General features: G+C 38.8%; 1 protein-coding gene across 2 annotated transcripts in view; it reads right to left on the reverse strand.

The window, feature by feature from the left end:
- Positions 1-10,741: 10,741 nt before the first annotated feature.
- cep89 (centrosomal protein 89) overlaps positions 10,742-24,421 on the reverse strand; it is a 111,254-nt gene continuing 97,574 nt past the window's right edge. For both annotated transcript variants that reach the window (XM_053616554.1, XM_053616553.1), the window contains one exon: positions 10,742-11,372. In XM_053616554.1, coding sequence (XP_053472529.1) covers positions 11,075-11,372 — 298 coding nt within the window. In that variant the 3' untranslated portion in view covers positions 10,742-11,074. The remainder of the gene's footprint in view (positions 11,373-24,421) is intronic.

A 24,421-nucleotide genomic window follows, 5' to 3' on the forward strand; every position in this document is an offset into this window, starting at 1 on the left:
CTTTTTATTCTGATCCTTTTTTCCCCTCACACTTCTTTCTTTCATATCCTTACTTTTTTTTTTCATTCATTTGATCTGTTAAAAAAGCAACATGTGTCAGATAATACAGTGCATATGTATGCCAACAGATTTTTTATATATATATAAAGTAAAGTTCTGGTTTGTGTGTGCTGATCTTATCTTTTTTTTTTTTTTTTTAAAGTTTTTTTTCATTATTTTTTTATAAGGAATTACTGTTGTTAGTTTTTGCTTTAAAGAAATATTAATATCCTTTAAAAAAAAAAAAAAAAACAGTATGGCTAAGTATCACATTCAAGGGATTTAGGCTGGCCTAGGAAAACATATTTTATTTGATACTTTTATTAATAAAAAAGTTTTTTTAAGGTTTTTAAAAAAAAAAAAATTATAAATGTTTTAAGTCCCAGGCAGCACAATTGGTGAAAACTTTGTGACACTAACGATGTATTTATATAAGTATTTATCTGTGGTTGATTCAAGAAATATACTCTCACCATCCACTTTAATAGGAACACCTGTACACCTATTAATTTATGCAGTTATCCAATCAGCCAATCATGTGGCAGCATCACAATGCATAAAATCATGCAAATACAGGTCAAGCGCTACAGCTAATGTTCACATCAACGATCAGAATGAAGAAAAAGTGTGTGACTTTAACCGTGGCATGGTTGTTAGTACCAGATGGGCTGGTTTGAGTAACTGCTGATCTCCTGGGATTTTCATACACAACACAATCTCTAGAGTTTGCACATAATTGTGTGAAAAACAAAAAACATGAGTGAGTGGCAGGTCTGTGGGTGGAAACGCTTTGTTGGTTCAAGCTGCCAGGAAGGATATAGTAATTCATATAATCCCACTTTACAACCATGGTGAATGGATAATGATTGGATATATGAAATGAATGATTGGATAACTGCATAAATGAGCATTTCCTATAAAAGTGGACGGTGAGTGTATATCCCTAACCACAAAATTTAAAACTAAAAGATACAAAAGTTTTTCAATTGTCAATCACAACTCTCATAATCTGGTACACTAGGTGGCAGTATGCACCTTAAATTGGTATTGCAACCCTCCAAACAATGCAAAGAAGTAAGACACAAAAAATATGTGGGTACGCTGGTCAAGTGATCACATACTTTCGTGGCGAGACTGTAACATTACCAAAACAGAGATCATCTGTACTTGTGAAGTGACCAATGTACGGATGCCTCCTTCAATGAGGTCAAATAATTTTCACTCGAAAATTAAAAGGTATTGCTGTTTTTGTAACCATGTCACTGTTTATATGGATTTACAATTTCAACAACATCTATTATCATAGAATCGTAGAAGAATGATGCTTTGACATTGTATGGATTTTTTTTTTTTAATATAAAAATAATAGGTTGACCCAGTACATAATATATAATAATGAATTCATATTTATGAATTAAAATGTATAGGATAGGCTGACATGGTAATTTATTTAAACTTTTTACATTGTAAACTCATTTATATTTATATTATATCATTTATGAATTATAAAATAAATCTATCTTTTAATGAAGAAAATGTTCACATTCCAAGACGTTAAAGAACCAAACCACAAAAATCCAAATTATCAAAGGAATAGCTTCAGAAAAAGACCAACATTTTGGAATGGCCCAGTCAGAGCCCCGCTCTAACCCCTATCAAAACCTGTGGAATGTCTTGAAGAGGGCTGTGCACAGGAGATCCCATCACAGTTTGATAGATCTGGAGCATTTTTGCATAGATGAGTGGAATAATATGACAAATCAAGACGTGCTAAATTGGACCCATAACCAAAAAGACTGTGTACTGAATTGCAAACAAAATATAATTTAACAAAGTATTAGTTAAAGGTTGTGCACACGTATGCAACCAGGTTATGCACCAATCCCTTTAAATCAGTCTAGGGGCACATTTTCAAACTGAAATTTAATGGGACGATTACAAATACATTTAATTGGTAATATATTAGTTTTTATGACTTTTTTTTCCATTACAGCTTAAACACAGATTAGAAAGTATTTATGATTTGATGTTTGGACACTGACAGTGTCTTGTTCCTCTCTATATCCCTTCCCGTCCATGAGACAAACTTTCCCACTAATTCCAAATCTTTGACCAAGGAAAAAATGTTCTCCTTGTGACGTAAATAGAGAAGAGGATGGACATACGGTGTGGCATTTTCTGAGCTTGTTAGACCAAATGAAGCTGACATCTCTTTGCTTCATCTGATTTCTAGCAATTTAATGTTTAAGCAATGTACAATCAAAGAGTCATACCCATAGTTAAAAACATGCTAATGCATTACACTTGCCCTCTCTGGTGTCACCTCTGCGAGGTTAAAGATGGAGAAACTAGAGGGGAAGAGAAACAACTTGGCTTCTCATGTCAACCACTGTGCACAATATGTAGGGTTGTTGGTTTACACACAAATCTATCTTAATAATGTTTAGTAATGATTCAGATTAACATTCATGAATATGACACCTGACCTCTGATTATAAAGGAACAGATGGAAAATAGTTAACTGGATGCTTGCTAGCAATGAATTTAATTAACTAATAGTAATGCACATTTACTATAGTTGAGCGCAATGCCTCACCTTAACAAGCTTGCAGGGTGGTTCAGCCTTCAAGCAGATGCTCCGTGCTGCTTTTCTTTTCCTCTCAGGTTTCACATGAGAAGGTGTCTGCATTACTGACGAACTTTCATTCAAGTCCTCAGAATCAGGCGACCCTGTATAACAATGCATTAAAAACAAATAAAATATCGAGAATGCTTTGCAGATAACAAAGGGCGTTTTTGGACTTGGCCCAAATACTTGACTCTGCACCCAGGACTGATTCTGGGCATGTCTGAGGGAATGATAACAAGTTTACTTTGACATAAAAGAATTCATTTCAAACACTGGATAAGTTGTTCTATGGAGGTTGAACCATTACACTCTGACCAGCACTGTTTATACACACACACACACACACACACACACACACATACACACACATACATACATACATACATACATACATACATACATACATGGAGTCCAACTACCTGAAGGTGGCCAAAGCCAGAATCAAGGTGAGGACCAGTAGAAAGTGGTGAGCTGAAGAAGTTCTTCTGCAGGTCAAAGCTGCACCAGAGTAATCTGGTGGGAGTGGTGGCATGAGGCAAAGTGGGGCTGGGATCTTTTCCTACTTCCCAATTTGACACCATCAAAGGGAAAGAGAGGTACTACCTGGTTCAGAGGCAGGTGTGGGCAGCAATGGAGGAGGAGAGGACCAGCAGCCTGGTGGCTATGAAACAGCAAGGCACCTGGGTGAGATGGGACAATGTACTGGAGAGAAAGGTGACCTGACCTGAGTTGTGGAAAGCAAAGCCCCCAACCAGTTCCCTGCGCAGGTAAAGTAAAATGAGCTGCCTAACCTCCATACATAGGACAAAGCACATAGCATACCCACTGTGCTACAGATGTGGAAACCTTGAGTATATCCTGAGCTGCTGCTGCAAGGCACTACGGGAGGAAAGATACCACTGGCAGCATGACCAAGTCCTAAAGGTCATTAGAAAAACCAGCAGTGCAGGAGTTGAGTACAGAAAGTGGTCCCCCCCCCTTAAAACAGACCATTGCCATCATTAGAGCTGGGGAACAGTCAGTTTCCACTCCAAGTACATCTACTGGAATCTTGGCCTCCGCAAGGGACAAGCAGCTGTTGGAGGCTCTGGAGAAGCAGCTAAAATTCCCTTGGCATACTGTGACCACCAACTTGAGACCAGGCATCCTCCTTGTGTCTGATTCCACCAGGCAAGTGCTGGAACCCTAGGTCCCCTTGAAAGATCACTTCGAGGAGGCCTTGAAAGGAAAAGGACTTGTTAGATTTCTATACTTCAGGCAGTCATTGACTGCGAATGACTTGTATTCAAGTATTAAAAATAATCCTTATACTTATAATTATGTTAGTTTATCCAATTACTTTTGAGCCTGTGAAAATGGCTATAATTCCTAAATGGTTAGTGCAGTATTTTTGGTAAACTCTTTGAATTAAACACTTCAATCACATATTGATTGCTTGATTTCAAATCCATTTTGGTGGAGTACAAAGGCAAAATTACAAAAAATGTGTCACTGTGCAAATACTAATGGACCTGACTGTATTTGCGGCTGTCCATTCATAAGAAACAGTTATACAGCTATATTAGATGACTAGAGTATCAAGTCTCTGGAGTTTTTTTTTTTACCTCTTCAGTGTCACAGGATACAGCGCTCCATACTCCCTTAACACGTGCTGGAACATTAGGAACAGAAGGCAGATGAGCATGTACCTCATTAACATATTGAATCAATTGATCTTAGCATTGCTCTCTTTACGAACACTGATCGAATGCAATGAGATTCCAAATAATCGTTTAGAAATTCCCTGTAAACTGTAACTACTCCCATTTGAAACACATATTATGCTTCTACTCAGCAGAGATATTATCAGAGTCCATAAAGTCTGGAAACTGAATGGGCCACATGACGTACCCTATGCACAGAAACTGGATCTGGGTTGGGTGATTGTGGGAGATGTGTGCCTTGGAGAATATGGCAGCCCTTTTCTCTTTGAGCCATCTCCTCACCGCTGTACTATAAAAGAAAGATCAAGTTAATAGCTCGTTCAGTTAAGGATATGTAGTTCTTGGATTATATGAACCAATTAGCCTATAAGGTTAAAGATAACAGCTGGGTGACACCTTTTAGAGTGCCTCAGCCATGCCTCCCCAACAACTGATCAGAGGCAGCAGAATGCCTCAACTCAATGTGACAAACCTTCAGGCAGCAGCCCAAAATGAAGGTTCAGTTATTTGAGTTCACAGACAAAATACTCCAGAGCGGTCATGCCAAAAGAGCCCCACAACTGGAACCTGGGGAACAGTGCTGGTATTTACCTTGTTTTTGGAGTGTACCATCTAAAGAAGTCATCTCAGATCCAAGTTGTCATCTCAGATCCAAGGTCTATCACTGAACCAACTCCTCCTAACTGGACCAGATCTTAATAACAGCCTCATTGGGGTCCTTCCTTGGTTCTGAAGAGATATCATTACTTTCAATGTGGACATACAGCAAATGTTCCACTGTTTTATGCTCTGGCCTGAGGAAATAAACTTTCTAAGGTTCCTTTGGTTCCAAGACAATGACCCAGAGAAAGAAGTGGTGGAATATTGCATGAACATGCAAGTTTTGGGGAACAGCCCATCCCCAGCAATAGCCATTTAGTGACTTAGAGAGCAGCTCAGGAAAGGTAAAACATCAGACAGTTTGCTGAGAGAGACTTTTATGTGGATGATGGTCCTTGCCTACAGCAGATATAATGATTGACTTGATTAGGAGAATACAAGAATCAATGGCTTGCTCTAACCTCAGGCTACACAAACTAGCCTCAAACAGAAAAGAGGTCATGAAGGCATTCCCATCTGAATATCATACATGTGACCTTAAATACGTAGACCTATACCTTATTTAATCTCAGAAATATTGCTAAATAAGAAATGCAATGTAACTATATGATGCAGAAAAACCAGTTCATGCTTTAGTTACCTCTAAGTTGAATTAGTGTAATGCCTTTGTGTCTGGATGTTCCAGTAGGTGAATAAACAAGCTACAGTTACTCCAGAATTCAGTATTCAGAATCTTTACTAGAACCAGAAAATATGACCAGATCACCCCTATCATATCCTCACTGCACTGGCTCCCAGTAAAATTTTACATTGATTTTAAAATACTACTATTTACATATAAAGCACTAAATGGTCTCATGCCAGAGTACCTGAGAGAACCTTTGGTTTTTATGATCTGCTATGCCTACTTTGATCAAAAAGTGCAGGCTCTTTGTTGGTACCGTGAATAATGAAGGCAGTCATCATTACAGCAGTGCAGAGCTTGTTTTTACAAAGCCCCCCAGTTATGGAACAGCCTTCCAATTAGTGTTCAGGACTCAGACACAGTCTCAGTCTTTAAGTCTAAGCCTCAAACCTATTTGTTTAGTCAAGACTTTTGTTAATAGCATTTCTCTTAGGTAATAGTGCAGATCTGGAAGGTTCATGGGCATAGAGTGTTTTGGTAAACTGAGATGTTTGGATGCTCTTGCCCCCCACTCACATTTGTTGACGGTGGAGTGGCTGGCTGCCACTCAGGACGCACTCATGTCTGTGTTACTTCTGGCTCTCCCTCTTAGTTATGCTGTCACAGCTAGTCTTGTCGGAGTCCCTGCTTGTACTCTGTGCACAATGTACATCTTTCTAAACCAGACATTACAGGACAAGAGCATGCCTAATAATCTGTGTGTTAAGTTCAGTTTAATATGCAAGACTTAAAGGTAAAACTCTAATACTGCTCATACTCAGGTTCCTCTGAACATGCATAGCACTGCTTGACTTTATAGAAGAGTAATGACTTATAATCCCATCCGGTGTCACCAAAGATCATCTTGTACCAGAATGATGAGAAGAGAAGAGTATGGAGAAGAGAAGGAACTGCTCATGATCCAAAGCATGCCATCTTATCTTATGGCATGGGTATGTATGGCTGCCAATGGGACCGGTTCCCTTGGATTTATTGATGGTGTGATTGCTGACAAAAGCAGCAGGATGAATATTGAAATGTCTTGGTCTATATGATCTTCTTAGATACAGCCAGATGCTTCAAAACTCTTTGGAAGGTGCTTCAAAGTGCAGATGGACAAGGACCTGAAGTATACTTTGAAAACAAACCAAGACTTTTTAAGTTGAGGTATTTGCTCTTGGCCAAGTCATTCACCTGACCTGAATCCAACTGAGCATGCATTTTACTTGCTGAAGCCAAAGAACAAGCAGGAACTGAAGTAAGCTGCAGTAAAGTCCTGGCATAGCATCACCAGGGAAGAAACCCAGTGTCTGGTGGTGTCTGTGGCTTCCAGACTTGAGGCAGACATTGACAGCAAAGGATTTGTAATAAAGTATTAATGACAATTTACTTCATGATTTTTTTTTCAATTACTATTGGTATTTATAAAATATAAATGTACATGTGATAAAAATCCTTCTGTATTTTCATAGGAAATTGTGACTATAAATCTTGTATAAAACTTCAGGTGGAGTGATGATACTTAAAAAATTAAAAGAAATTATTTGATAATACATTAGTGACAAACTACACATCAGTTTACTCATGTTCACAATATTAAAAACGTGTAACTTTGGAGACATTAAAATAAAAGAAGAGGTTTATTTTGGCAAAACTTCAAGGCAATTGCAACCCAAATTTCAAAAGAGTTGGGACACTGTAAAATGTAAATAAAAACAGAATGCAATGATTTGCAAATCTCATAAATCCATATGTTATTCACAATAGAACATAGAAAACATATCAAATGTTTAAACTTAGGAAATGTACCATTTTAAGGGAAAAAAAAGGTAATTTTGAATTTGATGGCTGCAACACATCTCAAAAAAGTTGGGACGGGCAACAAAAGGCTGCGAAAAACTGCATCTACAATTTGTGAACAATTTCAGAATAATGTTCCTCAATCTAAAATTGTGAAAACTATGAATATATAATCATCTACAATACATAATATCATCAAAAGATTCTGAGAATCTGGAGAAATCTCTGTGCGCAAGGGACGAGGGTGAAATCAATATTGCATGCCTGTGATCTTCGGGCCCTCCGGCGGCACTGCATTAAAAACAGGCATGATTCTGTAATGGAAATCACTGCATGGGCTCAGAAACACATCCAGAACTCATTGTCTGTGAACACAGTTCACCGTGCCATCCACAAATTCTGGTTAAAGCTCTATCATGCAAAGTAGAGGCCATATGTGAACATGATCCAGAAACGCCACCGTCTTCTCTGGACCAAAGCTCATTTAAAATGGACGAGGCAAAGTGGAAAACTGTTCTGTGGTCAGACGAATCGAAATGTGAAATTCTTTTTGGAAACCATGGATGCCGCGTCCTCTAAACTAAAGAGGACTAAAGGGGAGAGGGACCGTACGGCTTTTTTTATTTTTATTTTTATCAGCGCTCAGTTCAAAAGCATCTCTGCATCTCTGATGGTATGGGGGTGCATTAGTGCCTATGGAATGGGCAGCTTGCACATCTGGAAAGGCACCATCAATGCTGAAAGGTATATACAGGTTTTAGAGCAACATATGCTTCCATCCAGATTCCATCCCATATTTACTTCTGAGAGACTCTGCCTCTCTAAGATGCTCTTTTTATACTCACTCATGTTACTGACCTGCTGTCAATTAACCTAATTAGTTGCAAAATGCTCCTCCAGCTGTTTCTTTTAAGTAACACTTACTTTTCCAGCCTTTTGTTGTCTCTGTCCCAACTTTTTTGAGATGTGTTGCGGCCATCAAATTCAAAATTACCTTATTTTTTTCCTTAAAATGGTACATTTCCTCAGTTTAAACATTTGATATGTTTTGTATGTTCTATTTTGAATAACATACAGGTTTATGAAATTTGCAAATCATTGCATTCTGTTTTTATTTGACATTTTACACAGCGTCCTAACTTTTTTGGAATTGGGGTTGTAATTTATCACTCAGTTCAATCCCTTGTACTTAAAAAAAATATATCACCATGTTTTTCAGAAATGATCAGTTATAAAGATTACACATTAATGCAATAATCTGGACCTCTGTACTTATCTGAGAAGAATCTTCTAATCAGTTACTGTCTTAGTCTTTCTCAAGGACACCACGATGTATTATCTCAGTCTATTAATTCCAACCACAGTGTGATCACAAGTATAATCCCCTGTAAGTCTCAGGAAATTGAGCGGCTATGGACTTTTTTCCATAGCTAATTTTTATTCATATTTCGATGCATTTTGTTAAGTTATATATAAAACCAGATAATTAGATAATTAGCACATGAAGGGCATTTGAATTACAATACAAGCATGAATCAGGGCATAACAGCATAATAAACATTAAAGACTGAAGAATGGATGGAAGTAAGTAGATTAACAGAACATTAACAGATGGAAGTGGCAGATGCCATTAGTTAACTGGATTTTGCCTACATAGTCTAAATCATGTCTTATATTTACAGTTGAGAAAGAACTATGAATTTGAAATGCATTTTTGGCAATTAAGGTGCAAAAAAATAATTCTTTAGAGTGATACCACAGGAAAATAAACATTTTTAGTTTTCTAAAAAGTCTTTTGTTGGATGGATAATTTTTGTTGCTGTCAAAGAGATGAAGAAATTATCAACATCTATGGCAGAAAATTATTTTTTAACTTACAATGGTAACTTTACAGAGTAAACCAGGATGAAAGACAATCCATTATTAGACACTTATAAAAAGTCTACACACCCCTGATAAAATGGCAGGTTTTTATGAAGTTAAAGAATGACACCAAGATAAATCATGTCAGATCTTTTCTAATCTTTTATGTGCAATAGCAATATATACAAATAAAATAAAAAAAACTATCAGAAACTTTTATGGGGGAAAAAAATTAGAAAATACATGTTGTATTTTACATAATACATTTTGAAGCATCTTTTGATTTTACTAAACCACTCAGTCTATTTGGGTAAGAGTCTATCAACGTGGGTCATTTTGCAATATTTTGCCACTCTTTATTGCAAAAACATTCTAGATCTGTCAAATTGTGAGGGCATCTCGTGTGCACACAGCATGCTTGAGGTCACCCCACAGATTTTTTTTTTGTTGGATTCAGCTCTGGCTAGGTAATTCAAAAACATTGATCATATTTTGTTTAAGCCATTCCTTTGTTGATTTGAATCTATGCTTTGGGCCACGTTCATACTGAAAGGTGAACTTCCTTTTCATCTTCAGCTTACTAGCAGACACCTGAAAGTTTTGCACTAAAATCGGCTGATATTTGTAGCTATTCATGATACCCTCCAACTTGAAAAAATCCGCAGTCCTGGCTGAAGAAAAGCAGCCCTAAAGCATGATGCCTGATGCATGAAGCCACCATCATGCTTCACCGTGGGTATGGTGTTCTTTTGTTGATGTATTCTTTTGCACCCAACATACTTTTTGGAATGATTTAATTATTGTACCTTTTGGAATTGGTCTCATCAGACTATAACACATTTTGCCACATGGTTTGGGTTGATTTAGTTGAGCTTGGATGTTTTTTGTGACAGAGGGCTCCCATCTAGCCGCCCTACCCCATAGCCCAGACATGTGAAGAACAAGAGAGATTGTTGTCACATGCAGAGAGTAATCAGTGCTTGTCTGATATTCCTGAAGCTCCATTAATTTTGCCGTAGGTCTCTTGGTAGCCTCCCTGGTGAGTTTTTGTCTTTTTTTTTTTTTTTTGTAAATTTTAGAACAACGTCTTGTTCTTGTTTAATGTCACTTTCATGCTCCATTTTCTCCACTTGTTGACAATGGCCTTCACGGTATTCCATGGTATATATAATGTTTTGGAAATGTTTTTGTTCCCCACTACTGAGCGATTCCTTGCTACAATAAGACCTTGTAGAGGCTTTGTCAGCTCCTTGCAGACCATGGCTTCAGCAGTCAGATGAAACCAAGAAGATATGAAGAAAATCCTACAGAAACACCTGGTCTTTATTTGGGTTTAATCAGAATAATTTAATTGATGACAGCTGTATGATAATTACTTTTGAACATGAGATTGAATGTGATTGATTCATTCTGAACACAGCCTCATCCCCAATTATATTATATTATATATTATTATATATTATAGGGTGCGCACACTTATGCAAGCATCTTATTGTAACATCTTCTTTCTCCTATTTTTCCTTCAAATGTTTCTGATTGTTGTTCACTTAATTTTCATACGTTGTAACTTCACACTGAGGTTGGAAACCGTTCTGACATGATTTATCTTGGTTTAAATTTTTTCCATCACAAAAACTTGCCATTTTAACAGGAGTGTTTAGACTTTTTATATCCACTGTAGCATATCTAATCATGCTTAGGTCTTGTGTAGTGCTTACTCGATTTATTTTTTTAATTATCCTATTCTTTATTAGGGACATCACTTTCAGTGTCAAATCAGGAATAGAAGTCTAATCCATTCCTCTCGCTTTCATCACATGACAGATTGGGATGCTGTTGAGAGTCAGGATTGAACATGGCACTGCTCTGTTTTGGCATCATGATAAAAGTAGGAGACATTGTGCTGCTCAGATGGCATGCTTGGTTGAGATTTTCCTGTGGCTTCCAGCCCAGAGACAGGTGTGAGTCATGAGGACTCAACAAGACATCGACCTTGCCCATCAAACTGTCCTGCAAATGCTGGTTTTCTCTTGCAGCAGCTTCCCATACCACCTCCAGTTCATTCTCCACCTCTCTGTCAGTGAGAGAAAGAGAAACAGAGAGAAAGATAAAGAAATGTAAATACAAGTCTCTCTTACATCTAAATCCTCCAGAAGCACAGACCAGTAAAGATTTTTATTTAGCTTTTTAATCACACGTAATTAAGCCTCAATTGACTATGATGAAGAACACTTATGCCAGACACCCAAACACTTTTACTATAAAGACAATCTAAGTACAGAAGATAGCAAACACATACATGTAAACAATGACGTACACACCAAATTCTAAGCCATGGGTTTAAATGTGCAGGGAGAGGTGATGATGCAAAAGACACAAGGAGGACAAAGACAGGTAAAAGAGTAGGAGATGGAAGATGTAAAACCTCTGCAAGCCACAGCTGGGTTACAATACCCATCATTATCTGTAAATGAGGCAAAGCATGGACGTCATCTCAGAGAAACAAGGGGAAGAGTGTGAAATAAACCTTCCAACTACTGACTCTTACATCATAATGACCATATACTCCAGACTTATACACAATCATCAGTGATGATTAAATCCCACAGGAATGAGTTATTGTGAGAAGGTATGATTATTGTGAATGACAGCCATACTGATAGAAAGGAAACATGGAAAGAAAAGAATGGAAGTAAAAGAAGAGGGGAAAAAACCAAGGAAAGGTAAGTTAAAGGTAAAAGGTAAGCAGGTAAATCCACATTCCCAAATTTCAGGGCCAGATGTACATTACTATGCAAAACTCTCAGGCACATGTAAAGAAATACTCTAAAGCAAAGATGCCTTAAAAATAATGAAACAAAAAAATTCCATTAAAAACTTCTATAAAGAGCAGTAAACAGCACTAAACTAAACAGTCAATATCTGTGTGACAAACCTTTGCCATTAAAAATGCATCAGCACAGTTTGTCTGGAGACTTTGTCACAATTGCTTCTGTTTTTGCAGGTAATCCCTGAGATCCAGCATTTTTTGTCTGAAAAGTGGTCCATTATGTATGCACATAATACATTTACTGACATACAAATGTTTTTTGTAACATTTAAATTTTGTTGGAAAAAGTAACATCTGGGAATCCATTTCTTTACTGATGTGATAATGCATAAGTCAAAAATAAACATCTAAGACATAATTAGTAATAATAATAATAAAAAATTAGGGTACATCCGTCTATGGCAAGGAGTCCAAAAGAGCTAAATTGACCGTGCACTCAGGGAGGGCTCTCTCTGCCCTGTTAGTCACAGCAACACTAGCCAGTCATGGGGGTCTGTGAGCTTCTGCATGCAGAAGAGGAGGGTAGCATTTTCCTCTGTGTGTGTTATGCTGCCCTGTGATGCAGCATGAGCAGCAGTTCAAAAAGATGCAGTTGGATACCTTCACATATCTCAGAGGAGGCAAGTGTTAGGGGCGGCTGTGACTCAGGTGGTTGAACGGTGGTTAAACCCTAATCGTAGGGTTGGCGGTTGGATTCCCGGCCCACATGACTCCACATGCCAGAGTGTCCCGTAATTGCTCCCAATGGCAAGCTAGTGCCTTGCATCTGCTACCATTGGTGTGTGAGTGTGTGTGTGTGTGAATGGGTGAATGAGAACCACTGTAAAGCGCTTTGTAGAACCGTTAAGGTTAAAAAAGTGCTATATAAGTACAGATCATTTACCATGTTAGCCTTCACCTGATGCAGACCAAATACAGTCCAACACCCAGGTATCACCATTCCTGTGATCAAGCAGGGTGGTGGTAGCATAATGCTCTAGGGTTGCTTTTTAGCAGGAGGAACTGGAAAGCCTGTTGCCAGCCCAGGCAGCATGGATGGAGCCAAATATAAGCAAATTATTGAGGAAAACCACCTGTTCCAGTCAGCCAGACATCTGCATTTAGGGTGAAAATATATGTTCCACCAGGACAATGACCCAAAGCACAGGAATGGCTTGACAAAAAGACGGTTTGTGTTTTGGAAAGGGCGAGTCAAAGCCCAATTGAAAATATGTGGAATGACCTGAAAATTGCTGTCCACCACTGTTCTCCATCTGATTTGACAGTGTCAAAACCTACTAAATAACACATATACCTCTTACTGAGGTGCATAAGTCACTGTCAAAAGCTTTGGACTAATCAGGAAATGCAAGTTCAGTAACAAAAAATACATTTGTTATTTTTAAATAAATACACTTGTGACACGTAAATTGGTGTCTATGGCATTAATGCCATCATTTCTTTGATGCATGTGCTATATCCAGGTTTGCCAGTTCTCCAAGGTCCTAAAATGGCCTTGTATTACACTTCACCATTAATAGTGGGGTGCAAAAAGATAAGTACATCAGGCTGAAAGTGATGGTTGTTGAATTTTGATGCCTTTTGCTTTGTACACTCTGTGGCTTTGGACCTTCCTGTCCTCTTTTATGAGCCTCTGACTCTTCTAACCAATGTCATTGCTGATCACTAGACTGAAGAATCCTGCATTGATTTTATTTTTGTCACAGAACCAACTTTATTTCAGAAATGAGAACAAAGGAAGACATGCGTGTGAACTCTGTTATTGTCGTGCTTGCTGAATCAACCTATAAGCTGTCATTATGACAGATCAATTAGCCGAGCCATCTGTTGAGCAGAGCAGAGCCCAAAGTGCAATGCAATCACCAAAGCATGCACACACACACACACACAAGAGGTCATTTATGAGTCATTATTGTTCCTGTGTGTGTATGTGTGTGTGTGCGTGTGTGTGGTTATTAATGCTCTGTAGATTGCACTCATAATTTATGACATTCTGTGAAAGCCAAACAGATGGTACTTGAAAGAAATGCAACAGAAGAGCTGGAATCGCTGCACTGTTCACACACACAGAGTTCTTCACCGTTCTTCTGCAACATCACAAACACTGTGCATTAGACATAACATGCAGTGTTCTGCATGAATATTACGATAAGATCCAGACAACTGCAGACGCTCATAAACACACATACGAAGAAGCGTCATGTGTGTGTAAAGTGCAGTAAGCTTTGCGTGTGAGCATAAACGAGCAGTAATTTCAGCTCACTGACCCATGTCTGTTACTGTTCCTGTTGTTTTTACCACAGGTAACCAATATTGAATACATAAATGCACTCAATCAGTTACTCAATCATTAAATAATTGATGACTATCAATTAATCAACACCAACCGGTAAAGTGCTCAAAAAGATTATTTGTTTGTTTGTCTGTCCGTTCATTTGTCTATTCATTCATTCATTCTTTCATTCTTTACATGGAGAAAGAGATCACAAATCAGGCAGCATCATCTTAATCAGTCATTGAATATCTTGGTGATATAATATTTAATGGATTTTATGGATTTATAAACGACACTTAAAGTGAGTTGTAAGCATAGCAGACAAGCGCTCTTCAAACTGTATGTATGTTGCTTTAAAAAAAAAAGTACAAATACGAGGAAGAAAAACAATGGTATTAATTACATGGCATTTGGCATAAATAGCCTACATCATGTACACGTTATGATTTTATGACCTATTTCCATTTGTTGTGGCTCATGCAGATTATTCGATGAACGACTTCTCTTTACCAGTGTTCCATTTCTGTGAGTTTTCCATGAATAAATCCCCCAGTTGCAGCAATGCCCGTGACAGTATTGGGTTTTCCCTGCCTTGAACAGTTGATCATTCATCCAAGGTTAAATTTGGATGGTTGTTTTCTTCTGTGTGATTTAGTGGTATTACTCAGACATGCACGTGCCTGGACCACACCACTCACCAGATTTAGTAACTTATCATACATTAAACAACATTCTGATTTTGCTTTGATCATGTCATTGGTAGTTTACATTTCGTTGGACGCAAATACTGCTTCTGCTATTCTATTAAAGACTTAAATTGGGGTTAAATTGCTAGATGCATATTCCACTACCTTTGTGTCCATAGGATACTTTAAGAAGTTGCAATTAAACTACACTCAAAAGGAGTCAGTTCTGGAATTATTACATATTACTATGGTACCACTTGTGAGCCATATGAGGATTTATAGTCTAAAACATATACTCATCTGCCACTTCAACAGAAATACCTATATACCTGCTCATTCATGGAATTTTCCAATCAGCCATTAATGTGGCAGCAACATAATATAACAACATGCAGATATAAGTCAAGTGCTTGATTTAATGTTCACAATAAACATCAGTGACTTTGACTGTGACATAATTGTTGGTGCCAGATGGGCTGGTTTGAGTGTTTCAGAAACTGCTGATCTCCTTGATTCTCAAAGACAATAGTCTCTAGTGTTTACACTGAATTGTGCAAAAAAACAAAACAAAAAAAACATCCAGTGTAGAAATTCTGTGCGCAAAAATGCCTTGTTGATGAGAAAGGTCAGCGGGAATGACCACATTGGTTAGAGCTCACAGGAAGACTACAGTAACTCACTACAATAACCACTCTGTACCACCGTGATGAGCAAAAAAGCATCTCAGAACACTCCAACACAAATTTGAGACAGATGGGCTACAACAGCAGAAGACCACATCAGGTTCCACTTCTGTCAGGACAGGAATCTGAGGATACAGTGGGCACAGGTTCATGACACTGAACTGCTGAAGAATGGAAGAACATCACCTGGTCTTTTTCCAACCTTCAACTGTCCAGTTGAAGCCACATGACACAATGAGTGTATATCACATATAGTAGAAATACAACTACATGCTTACAAGACCATGGGGGAAATCTAAAACTAGAGATCTAAATTAGTGAACTAGTAAAAATACATATTTCTGTGAAAGTGTGTGTATTTTCTGTAAACATTATTGAATATAACACAAACACTTAGTGCCATGTGAAAAAATAAGTACACCCCATGGAAATTGTTGGCTTTTTTTTTTTACATATTTGGACAAGCAAACATTTGAACATCTTTGAAACAGTGCCTATTAATAAAGTTGATATACTTGAACAAAACTACAAGGAAAGCTAGCTTTTTCAATCATTTATTAAACAGAAATATAAATAGATGTGAATATTATGGACATTCTTCTGTGGAAAAAGTACACCCTTAGCCTCAGAAGCTAGTATTGCACCCTTTAGCAGAAATAACTTCTTGTAGGCGTTTTGCGAAATTGTCCACCAGTCTCTGACATTGGCTTGCTGGAGTTTTTGTCTACTCTTCCATGCAATATTCTTTCAGTTGCAAGGCGTTTGAGGGTTTTCTTGCATGTACTGCCTGTTTCAACCCTAAGCAGGTTCAATCAGTGGCACCCAATCTTGAACACCTGATTCTAATTTTATGGATTTGAAGGTGTGATTAATGTAGGGGTGTACTTACTTTTTCCATGTGACTGATCTGTTTTTTGTTCATTTAAATTGTGAAAATTATTTGATAGTGTATCAACTTTATTAATAGGCACTGTTTCAAAGAGGATCAAACGTTTGCTTGTGCAAATATGTTAAAAAAAAAAAAAAAAAAAAAAAAACATTCCATGGGGTGTAATTATTTTTTCACATTTTACAAAAACAATACATTTGGGGACATTTAGTGAACATGGTGCCATAAATTATCATCACTCATAGTTTGTAAATATCTAATTGGATCATTACGTAACGTAATGTATCATATATTTCAGGACTTTAACTGTAAGTACGATTTAATAAATGAAATGCTTTTACACTTTTATCCTATGAAGGTATCAGGTTGTGATTCAGTGACAGAGTCTGTAATGAAATTCCGAGCTAATTTTAGATTTAGAAGAGGTTAGATAACCTATTCCTTCAACAGGCAAGGTCCATAGGTATTATGTTTTGAGCCAAAGGAAGTAAGAGCTGTAGCGCGAACATCACAGAAAGGCATGTTGAACACATTAAGCCTCATCTAAGGAGACTGTTTAGATGTATCCATGCAGGTGCAGAGTGGGCTAAATCTCAAACAGCTGGAGCCCACAGATTGCCCTAAATCCTAGAGGCTGGTGTCAAGAAGGAAAATAAATAAAAATGGCACTACTCAAAAGGGAAAATTGAAGAAAATTGAAGAAAATTCTCAGTCCTGGCATAGCTGCAACAATATATTCTTTCTGTCATTCCAGATTACCCAGAGGTGAAAACACCACTGGAGCAAACGTCTTCCCTTGCACACTCTAGCTGAGAAAAATACCAAGTTTAGACATCAATGTAAAACCTGTGCATAACCCAGGAAATGTGCTCTCTGCCTAAAGTCCCTCACAGACAATTTGTGGCTAGTTCTCTGAGAAGAGACAGGATAGCCACATCACCTAATCATTAGTAACCAAGCTCACCATTTAGTAATGCTCAGGAGCTTTCCTTAAAAAGTTCAAGTGAATAACCAGGAGTGGGAACAGGATGACTAAACCCGAAACAGTCTTATGACCAAAAGAGTATAAGAATTATGAACCATTTAAAATATAAATTTGGGGGTGCACTGGTATGTCCCCTGCAGCAGCAGTGTCCAATTCGCTTAGTGGTTATAAAACCCCAGCAACTTAACCAGCTGTTTGCAGGTTGTGGAGTGGGTGGTTATGGACTACTTCATATGCATGCTCCTCAACAAAGTGCCCAATCAACTGAGTACACAGAAGCCACTCGAGTGAGAACAAAAAAGCAGATGATGCAGTAATTGTACATGGGGTGCTGGTCATATGGGGATAAAAGTGATCATTTCCATTGGTCTACATTTCACACTAAGGTAATTTAGCCAATAAACCACAACTGATCACACAGGGCAGGATGGCATCATAGGTTGATAAAAGCTGAACTGTTTGAATTTTGAGGACTCATCACAAGGATACAGTGCATCTGGAAAGTATTCACAGCGCTTCACTTTTTCCACATTTTGTTATGTTACAGCCTCATTCCAAAATGGATTAAATTAATTATTTTCCTCAAAATTCTACAAACAATACTCCATAATGACAACATGAAAGAAGTTTGTTTGAAATCTTTGCAAATTTATTAAAAATAAAAAACAAAAAAAGCACATGTACATAAGTATTCACAGCCTTTGCCATGACACTCAAAATTGAGCTCAGGTGCATCCTGTTTCCACTGATCATCCTTGAGATGTTTCTACAACTTGATTGGAGTCCACCTGTGGTAAATTCAGTTGATTGGACATGATTTGGAAAGGCACACACCTGTCTATATAAGGTCCCACAGTTAACAATGCATGTCAGAGCACAAACCAAGCCATGAAGTCCAAGGAATTGTCTGTAGACCTCCGAGACAGGATTGCATTGAGGCACAGATCTGGGGAAGGGTACAGAAAAATTTCTGCAGCATTGAGGGTCCCAATGAGCACAGTGGCCTCCATCATCCGTAAATGGAAGAAGTTTGGAACCAGCAGGACTCTTCCTAGAGCTGACCGCCCGGCCAAACTGAGCGATCGGGGGAGAAGGGCCATAGTCAGGGAGGTGAGGAAAAAAACCCAATGGTCACTCTGACAGAGCTCCGGCGTGTCTCTGTGGAGAGAGGAGAACCTTCCAGAAGAACAACCATCTCTGCAGCACTCCACCAATCAGGCCTGTATGGTAGAGTGGCCAGATGGAAGCCAATCCTCAGTAAAAGGCACATGACAGCCCACCTGGAGTTTGCCAAAAGGCACCTGAAGGACTCTCAGACCAAGACCAAGACAAAGATTGAACTCTTTGGCCTGAATGGCAAGCGTCATGTCTGGAGGAAACCAGGCACCAGTCATCATCTGGCCAATACCATCCCTACAGTGAAGCATGCTGGAGGCAGCATCATGCTGTGGGGATGTTTTTCAGCGGCAGGAACTGGGAGACTAGTCAGGCTCGAGGAAAAGATGAATGCAGCAATGTACAGAGACATCCTTGATGAAAACCTGCTCCAGAGCGCTCTGGACCTCAGACTGGGGCGAAGGTTCATCTTCCAACAGGACAACGACCCTAAGCATACAGCCAAGATAACAAAGGAGTGGCTACAGGACAACTCTGTGAATGTCCTTGAGTGGCCCAGCCAGAGCCCAGACTTGAATCCGATTGAACATCTCTTGAGAGATCTGAAAATGGCTGTGCACCGACACTCCCCATCCAACCTGTTGGAGCTTGAGAGGTCCTGCAAAGAGGAATGGAAGAAACTGCCCAAAAATAGGTGTGCCAAGCTTATAGCATCATACTCAAAAAGACTTGAGGCTGTAATTGGTGCCAAAGGTGCTTCAACAAAGTATTGAGCAAAGCCTGTGAATACTTATGTACATGTGCTTTTTTGTTTTTTTATTTTTAATAAATTTGCAAAAATTTCAAACAAACTTCTTTCACGTTGTCATTATGGGGTGTTGTTTCCAGAATTTTGAGGAAAATAATAAATTTAATCCATTTTGGAACAAACTGTGGAAAAAGTGAAGCGCAGTGAATACTTTCCGGATGCACTGTACATCTCAACAACAACAAAAAGGCTCAGTGTAGTCAATGTAGCTCAGTAGCATGGTGATGTCAATTGTGGGCAATATTTTACAGGCTAAATAGCAAGTGTAACTATGACAGCTGGAAACAAGATGTCCAGCAGTCCGACATATGTCCAGTGGTATCCAGACAGTAAAGTGTGACCCTTTACTCAAGCAATTATGTTTCCACTGCATCAAAATACAAGCTGTTCTATGGCTAGTACACTCATCCACATGCACAGACCAGAGCTTATTTATTACAGAAAAAACCACAGGAGTGCTAAATGAAGTGGAAATCAATGGGATTATAAGAGCTAACACACACACACACACACACACAGAGGGAGAACTCTGAAGGGATGTTGCATCTTTGTTGTTACATCTTACATTACATACCCATTACATCTGCGTTATTGCAATATTAAGATTCAGAGCATCACCAACAACTCATCTATTATTCATTTATTGTTTGTGCACACTTGATTTACTTAATCCTACACGAGATTTAAGAAAACCACAGAAAGGGTCAAACACTCCACACACTACTGTAGACATAATAAAAAAAAAATGCAGCTTTAAGCAGATCTGAAATCAGACAGATTCTGCATGGCTATATTAAGCTTTTAGTGTAGAAGGAGAGGGAGAGAATATGAGAGATAAAGAGATACAGGTGATGGGCTAATATGGTACCTGTGTGTTGATGAATCAATGCTAGCATTCCATTTGTTTCCAACAGGAAAAAAAGTAAGGATAACTGATTTTTTATCCATCATCACAGCTAGCTTTCCTACTTTTAGTGACATATTCTAATCCTGTAACTAATAAAAATATAGTATTTTTCTTTAACGGCATGCATTTTATGCATTTATAAAAAAAATTTTAAAAAAGGTTATACTTAATTATATGGATTCACAACCTGGGCATCAATTTCTATTTGTTTTAAAATCACTGTCAGGTGAAGTGAATAACATTGATTATTTCATTACAGTGGCACCTGTCAAGGGGTGGGATATATTGGTAGCAGGAAATAATGGGCATGCGTAAGGATCTGAGCGTCTTTAACAAGAGACAAATTGTGATGGCTAGACGACTGGGTCAGAGAATATCCAAAACAGGTCTTGTGGGGTGTTCGTACCTACCAAAAGTGGTCCAAGGAATGACAACTGGCAAATTGGTGACAGGGTCATGGGCGCCCAAGGTTCATTGATGCACGTGGGGAATGAAGGCTAGGCAGTCTGGTCCGAGCCCACAGAAGAGCTACTGTAGCACAAATTGCTGAAAAAGTTAATCCTGACTATGATAGAAAGGTGTCAGAATATGCAGTGCATCCTAGCTTGCTGTGTATGGGGCTGTGTAGCTGCAGACCAGTGCCCATGCTGACCCCTGCTGAAAGCGCCTACAATGGGCACGTAAGTATCAGAATTAGACCGTGGAGCAATGGAAGAAGGTGGCCTAGTCTGATGAATCACGTTTTCTTTTTTATCATGTGGATGGCCAGGGGTGTGTGCATCACTTATCTGGGGAAGAGATGGCACCAGGATGCACTGAAAGAAAAAAAGGCTAGCCGGCGGAGGGAGGGAGATGCTCCAAGCAATGTTCTGCTGGGAAACTTTGGGTCCTGGCTTTCATGTAGATGTTACTTTGACACCTACCACCCACGTACACCCCATCATGGCAACAGTATAGTCAAGTCAATCAAATTTATTTATAAAGCTCATTTAAAGACAACAGCAGTTGACCCAAAGTGCAATACAATTGCACAACAATACAATTCATCACATTAAATAACATTATAACACAAAGAAAAAACATTTTTTTAAGAGATGTTTTGAAAATTGCTAAAGATGGGGCGGACCTCACGTGAAAAGGGAGATTGTTCCAAAGTTTGGGACCAACCACAGAAAAGGCTCGATCACCCTTTGTCTTAGTACGACAATGAGGGACAGATAAAAGAAGTTGACTACATGATCTCAATGCTCTAGTAGGAGAGTAAAGGTGAAGAATGTCAGTGATGTACTTTGGAGCAGAACCAGAAAGAGCTTTGTATGCATAAATTAGAATTTTAAAATCAATTCTAAACTTGACAGGAAGCCAGTGAAGAGATGCTAGAATAAGCGAAATATGATCCCTCTTTTTGGTCCCTGTTTAAAAAAATCTAGCTGCCGCATTTTGCACATGTATCGTAAATTGAGCTTTAAAAATGCCAAAGGTCTGAGCTTCCCTGAGTTCAGGAGGAAGAGAGTTCCAAATTGAAGGAGCATAGACAGGAAAAGCCCCGTCACCCATAGATTTTAGGCGGGTTTGTGAAACAGTTAACAGATTACACTGTGAGGAGCGTAGTCTGCGATTTGGGGTGTAAGGGATTAATAGACTAGATAAGTACTGAGGAGCCAAGCCATGTAATGCCTTGTATGTCAACATCATGATCTTAAAATTGACACGGAACCTGAACGGGAGCCAGTGCAAGGACTCCAGAACAGGAGTACTATGTTCATATTTCCTGGTCCCAGTCAGGATCCTGGCGGCAGAGTTTTGAACGTATTGCAATTTGTTAAGTGTGGATTTAGAAACTCCGGCTAAAACGGCGTTACAGTAATCCAGCCGAGTGACAACAAATGACAACAAGTGACAACAAATATCAGCTTTTCAGCCACAGAGAAGTTTAGCATTGGGCGCAGTCTAGCTATATTTCTGAGGTGAAAAGAGGAAGCTTTAACAGTGCTCTGAACAAAAGAATCAAATGTAAGACTGGTATCGAAAATTACTCCAAGGTTCCTCATTTTACTTTGGGTCTCTAGAACAGAGCCATCAACAAACAGGGACAGTGGACCAGCTTTGAGAATTTGATGACGGGAACCTATAAGCATAACTTCGGTTTTCCCGCTGTTCAGGCACAGAAAATTATTGTTCATCCATGTTTTTATCTCAGAAATACAGTCAGAAAGAAAACAAACATCAAGGTTTTCACCAGATTTTGAGTGAATGTAGATTTGGGTATCGTCAGCATAGAAGTGATAATGGAGTCCGAGCGATCGCAGCAAATGCCCAAGTGGAGATAGATAGATATTGAAAAGTAAAGGGCCTAAAACTGAACCCTGAGGAACACCAGTGAGCACAGAGCTAGTGTCAGACCTGTAGCCACCCATAGAAATAAACTGGGAACGTTCAGTAAAATAGGATTTAAACCAGTTTAAAACTGTCCCAGACACACCAAAAACACTTTCAAGGCAGGTAAGTAAAAGACCATGATCCACAGTATCGAAAGCAGCTCTAAGATCAAGAAGAATAAGAATGGATGTAGCGCCAGAATCAGAGGCCATCAACAAGTCATTGGGAACTTTGACCAACATTGTTTCAGTGCTGTGAAGTTTACGAAAACCTGACTGAAGGGGTTCAAGGAGGTTATTAATTGTAAGATGATTACATAGTTGAGAGGCAACAACACGCTCAAGTATTTTTGCCAAAAACGGAAGATTTGAAATGGGACGAAAATTGCTAAAATCATCCACGGAAACATTTTCTTTCTTTGGTACAGGTGTAACAGCAGCAGTCTTTAGTACTGCTGGCATGACCCCAGTCTCCAGTGATTCATTTATAATGCCGAGGATAGTAGGGCACCAAACATCGAAGCACGATTTAAATAGGTTTGTGGGAATTGGATCTAGCAAGCAAGTGGTTGATTTCATGCTGGATACCTCCCTTGTGAGAGCCTCAGAATCAAACAGGGAGAAATGAGTGAAAGAAACAAGAGTGAACCCAGATGGACAAAGGAGTGAAGAGGCAGAGTCAGGTGTGACAGAAATTTCTTTGCGAACATTATCAATCTTAGAATTAAAAAACTGAAGAAAAGAACTACATAGCTGCTGAGAAACAGGCAAAGTGTTAACAGTATTAGCTTGAAGCAATCTGTTTATGGTTTGGAACAAGTGTCTGGGATTATTTTGATTGTTTACAATAGCCTGAGAGAAGTAAGATGATCTTTCAGTCTCCATTAGTGCTCGGTAATCACCCAGAAGATCCTTCCACGCTTGATAGTAGACATTCAGTCCAGTAAGGTGCCATTTGTGCTCCATTTTCAGACAACAGCATTTCTAGAGCGCAGATTGTCATTATACCAAGGAGCAGAGCGGGCGAATGTGACCTTACGCGACCTTAGGGGAGCAAAAGAATCTAGGTTAGTAGCAAGAGCAGAATTTAACTGCCGAACTTTCTCCTCCAGCGATGAGGGATGCAGATCGCTTAAGATGGAAACAACAGAATTGGAGCAAGCTGTTTGATCAGTAGACTTCCACTTCCGGAAGGTTACTGTTTGGATGGTATAAGGCAGATTGAGGAAGGCCAACATACAAAGAATTACAGTAGTCCAACCGTGATGTAACAAGTGCATGAATCACAGTTTCTAGGTCTTTTCTATATAAAAACTGTTTTAACTTGGCAGTAGATCTTAAATGAAAGAAGCTTTCCTTAACAACAGCACTGACATATTTGTTAACAGACAAAGGACCTAACTGGGCCTCAAGAGCAGAAGAAACAGTAGGGGAGCCCAAAATAATGGCTTCAGTTTTTGTTTCATTGAACTGCAGACAACTGTTAACCATCCAACATTTAATGTCCTCAAAACATTTAAAAAGGGACCCAAAAGGACTGATGTCATTTGCCCTAACTGGAAAATA

Source organism: Ictalurus furcatus, chromosome 27, assembly GCF_023375685.1.
Source record: "Ictalurus furcatus strain D&B chromosome 27, Billie_1.0, whole genome shotgun sequence".
Lineage (NCBI taxonomy): Eukaryota > Metazoa > Chordata > Actinopteri > Siluriformes > Ictaluridae > Ictalurus > Ictalurus furcatus.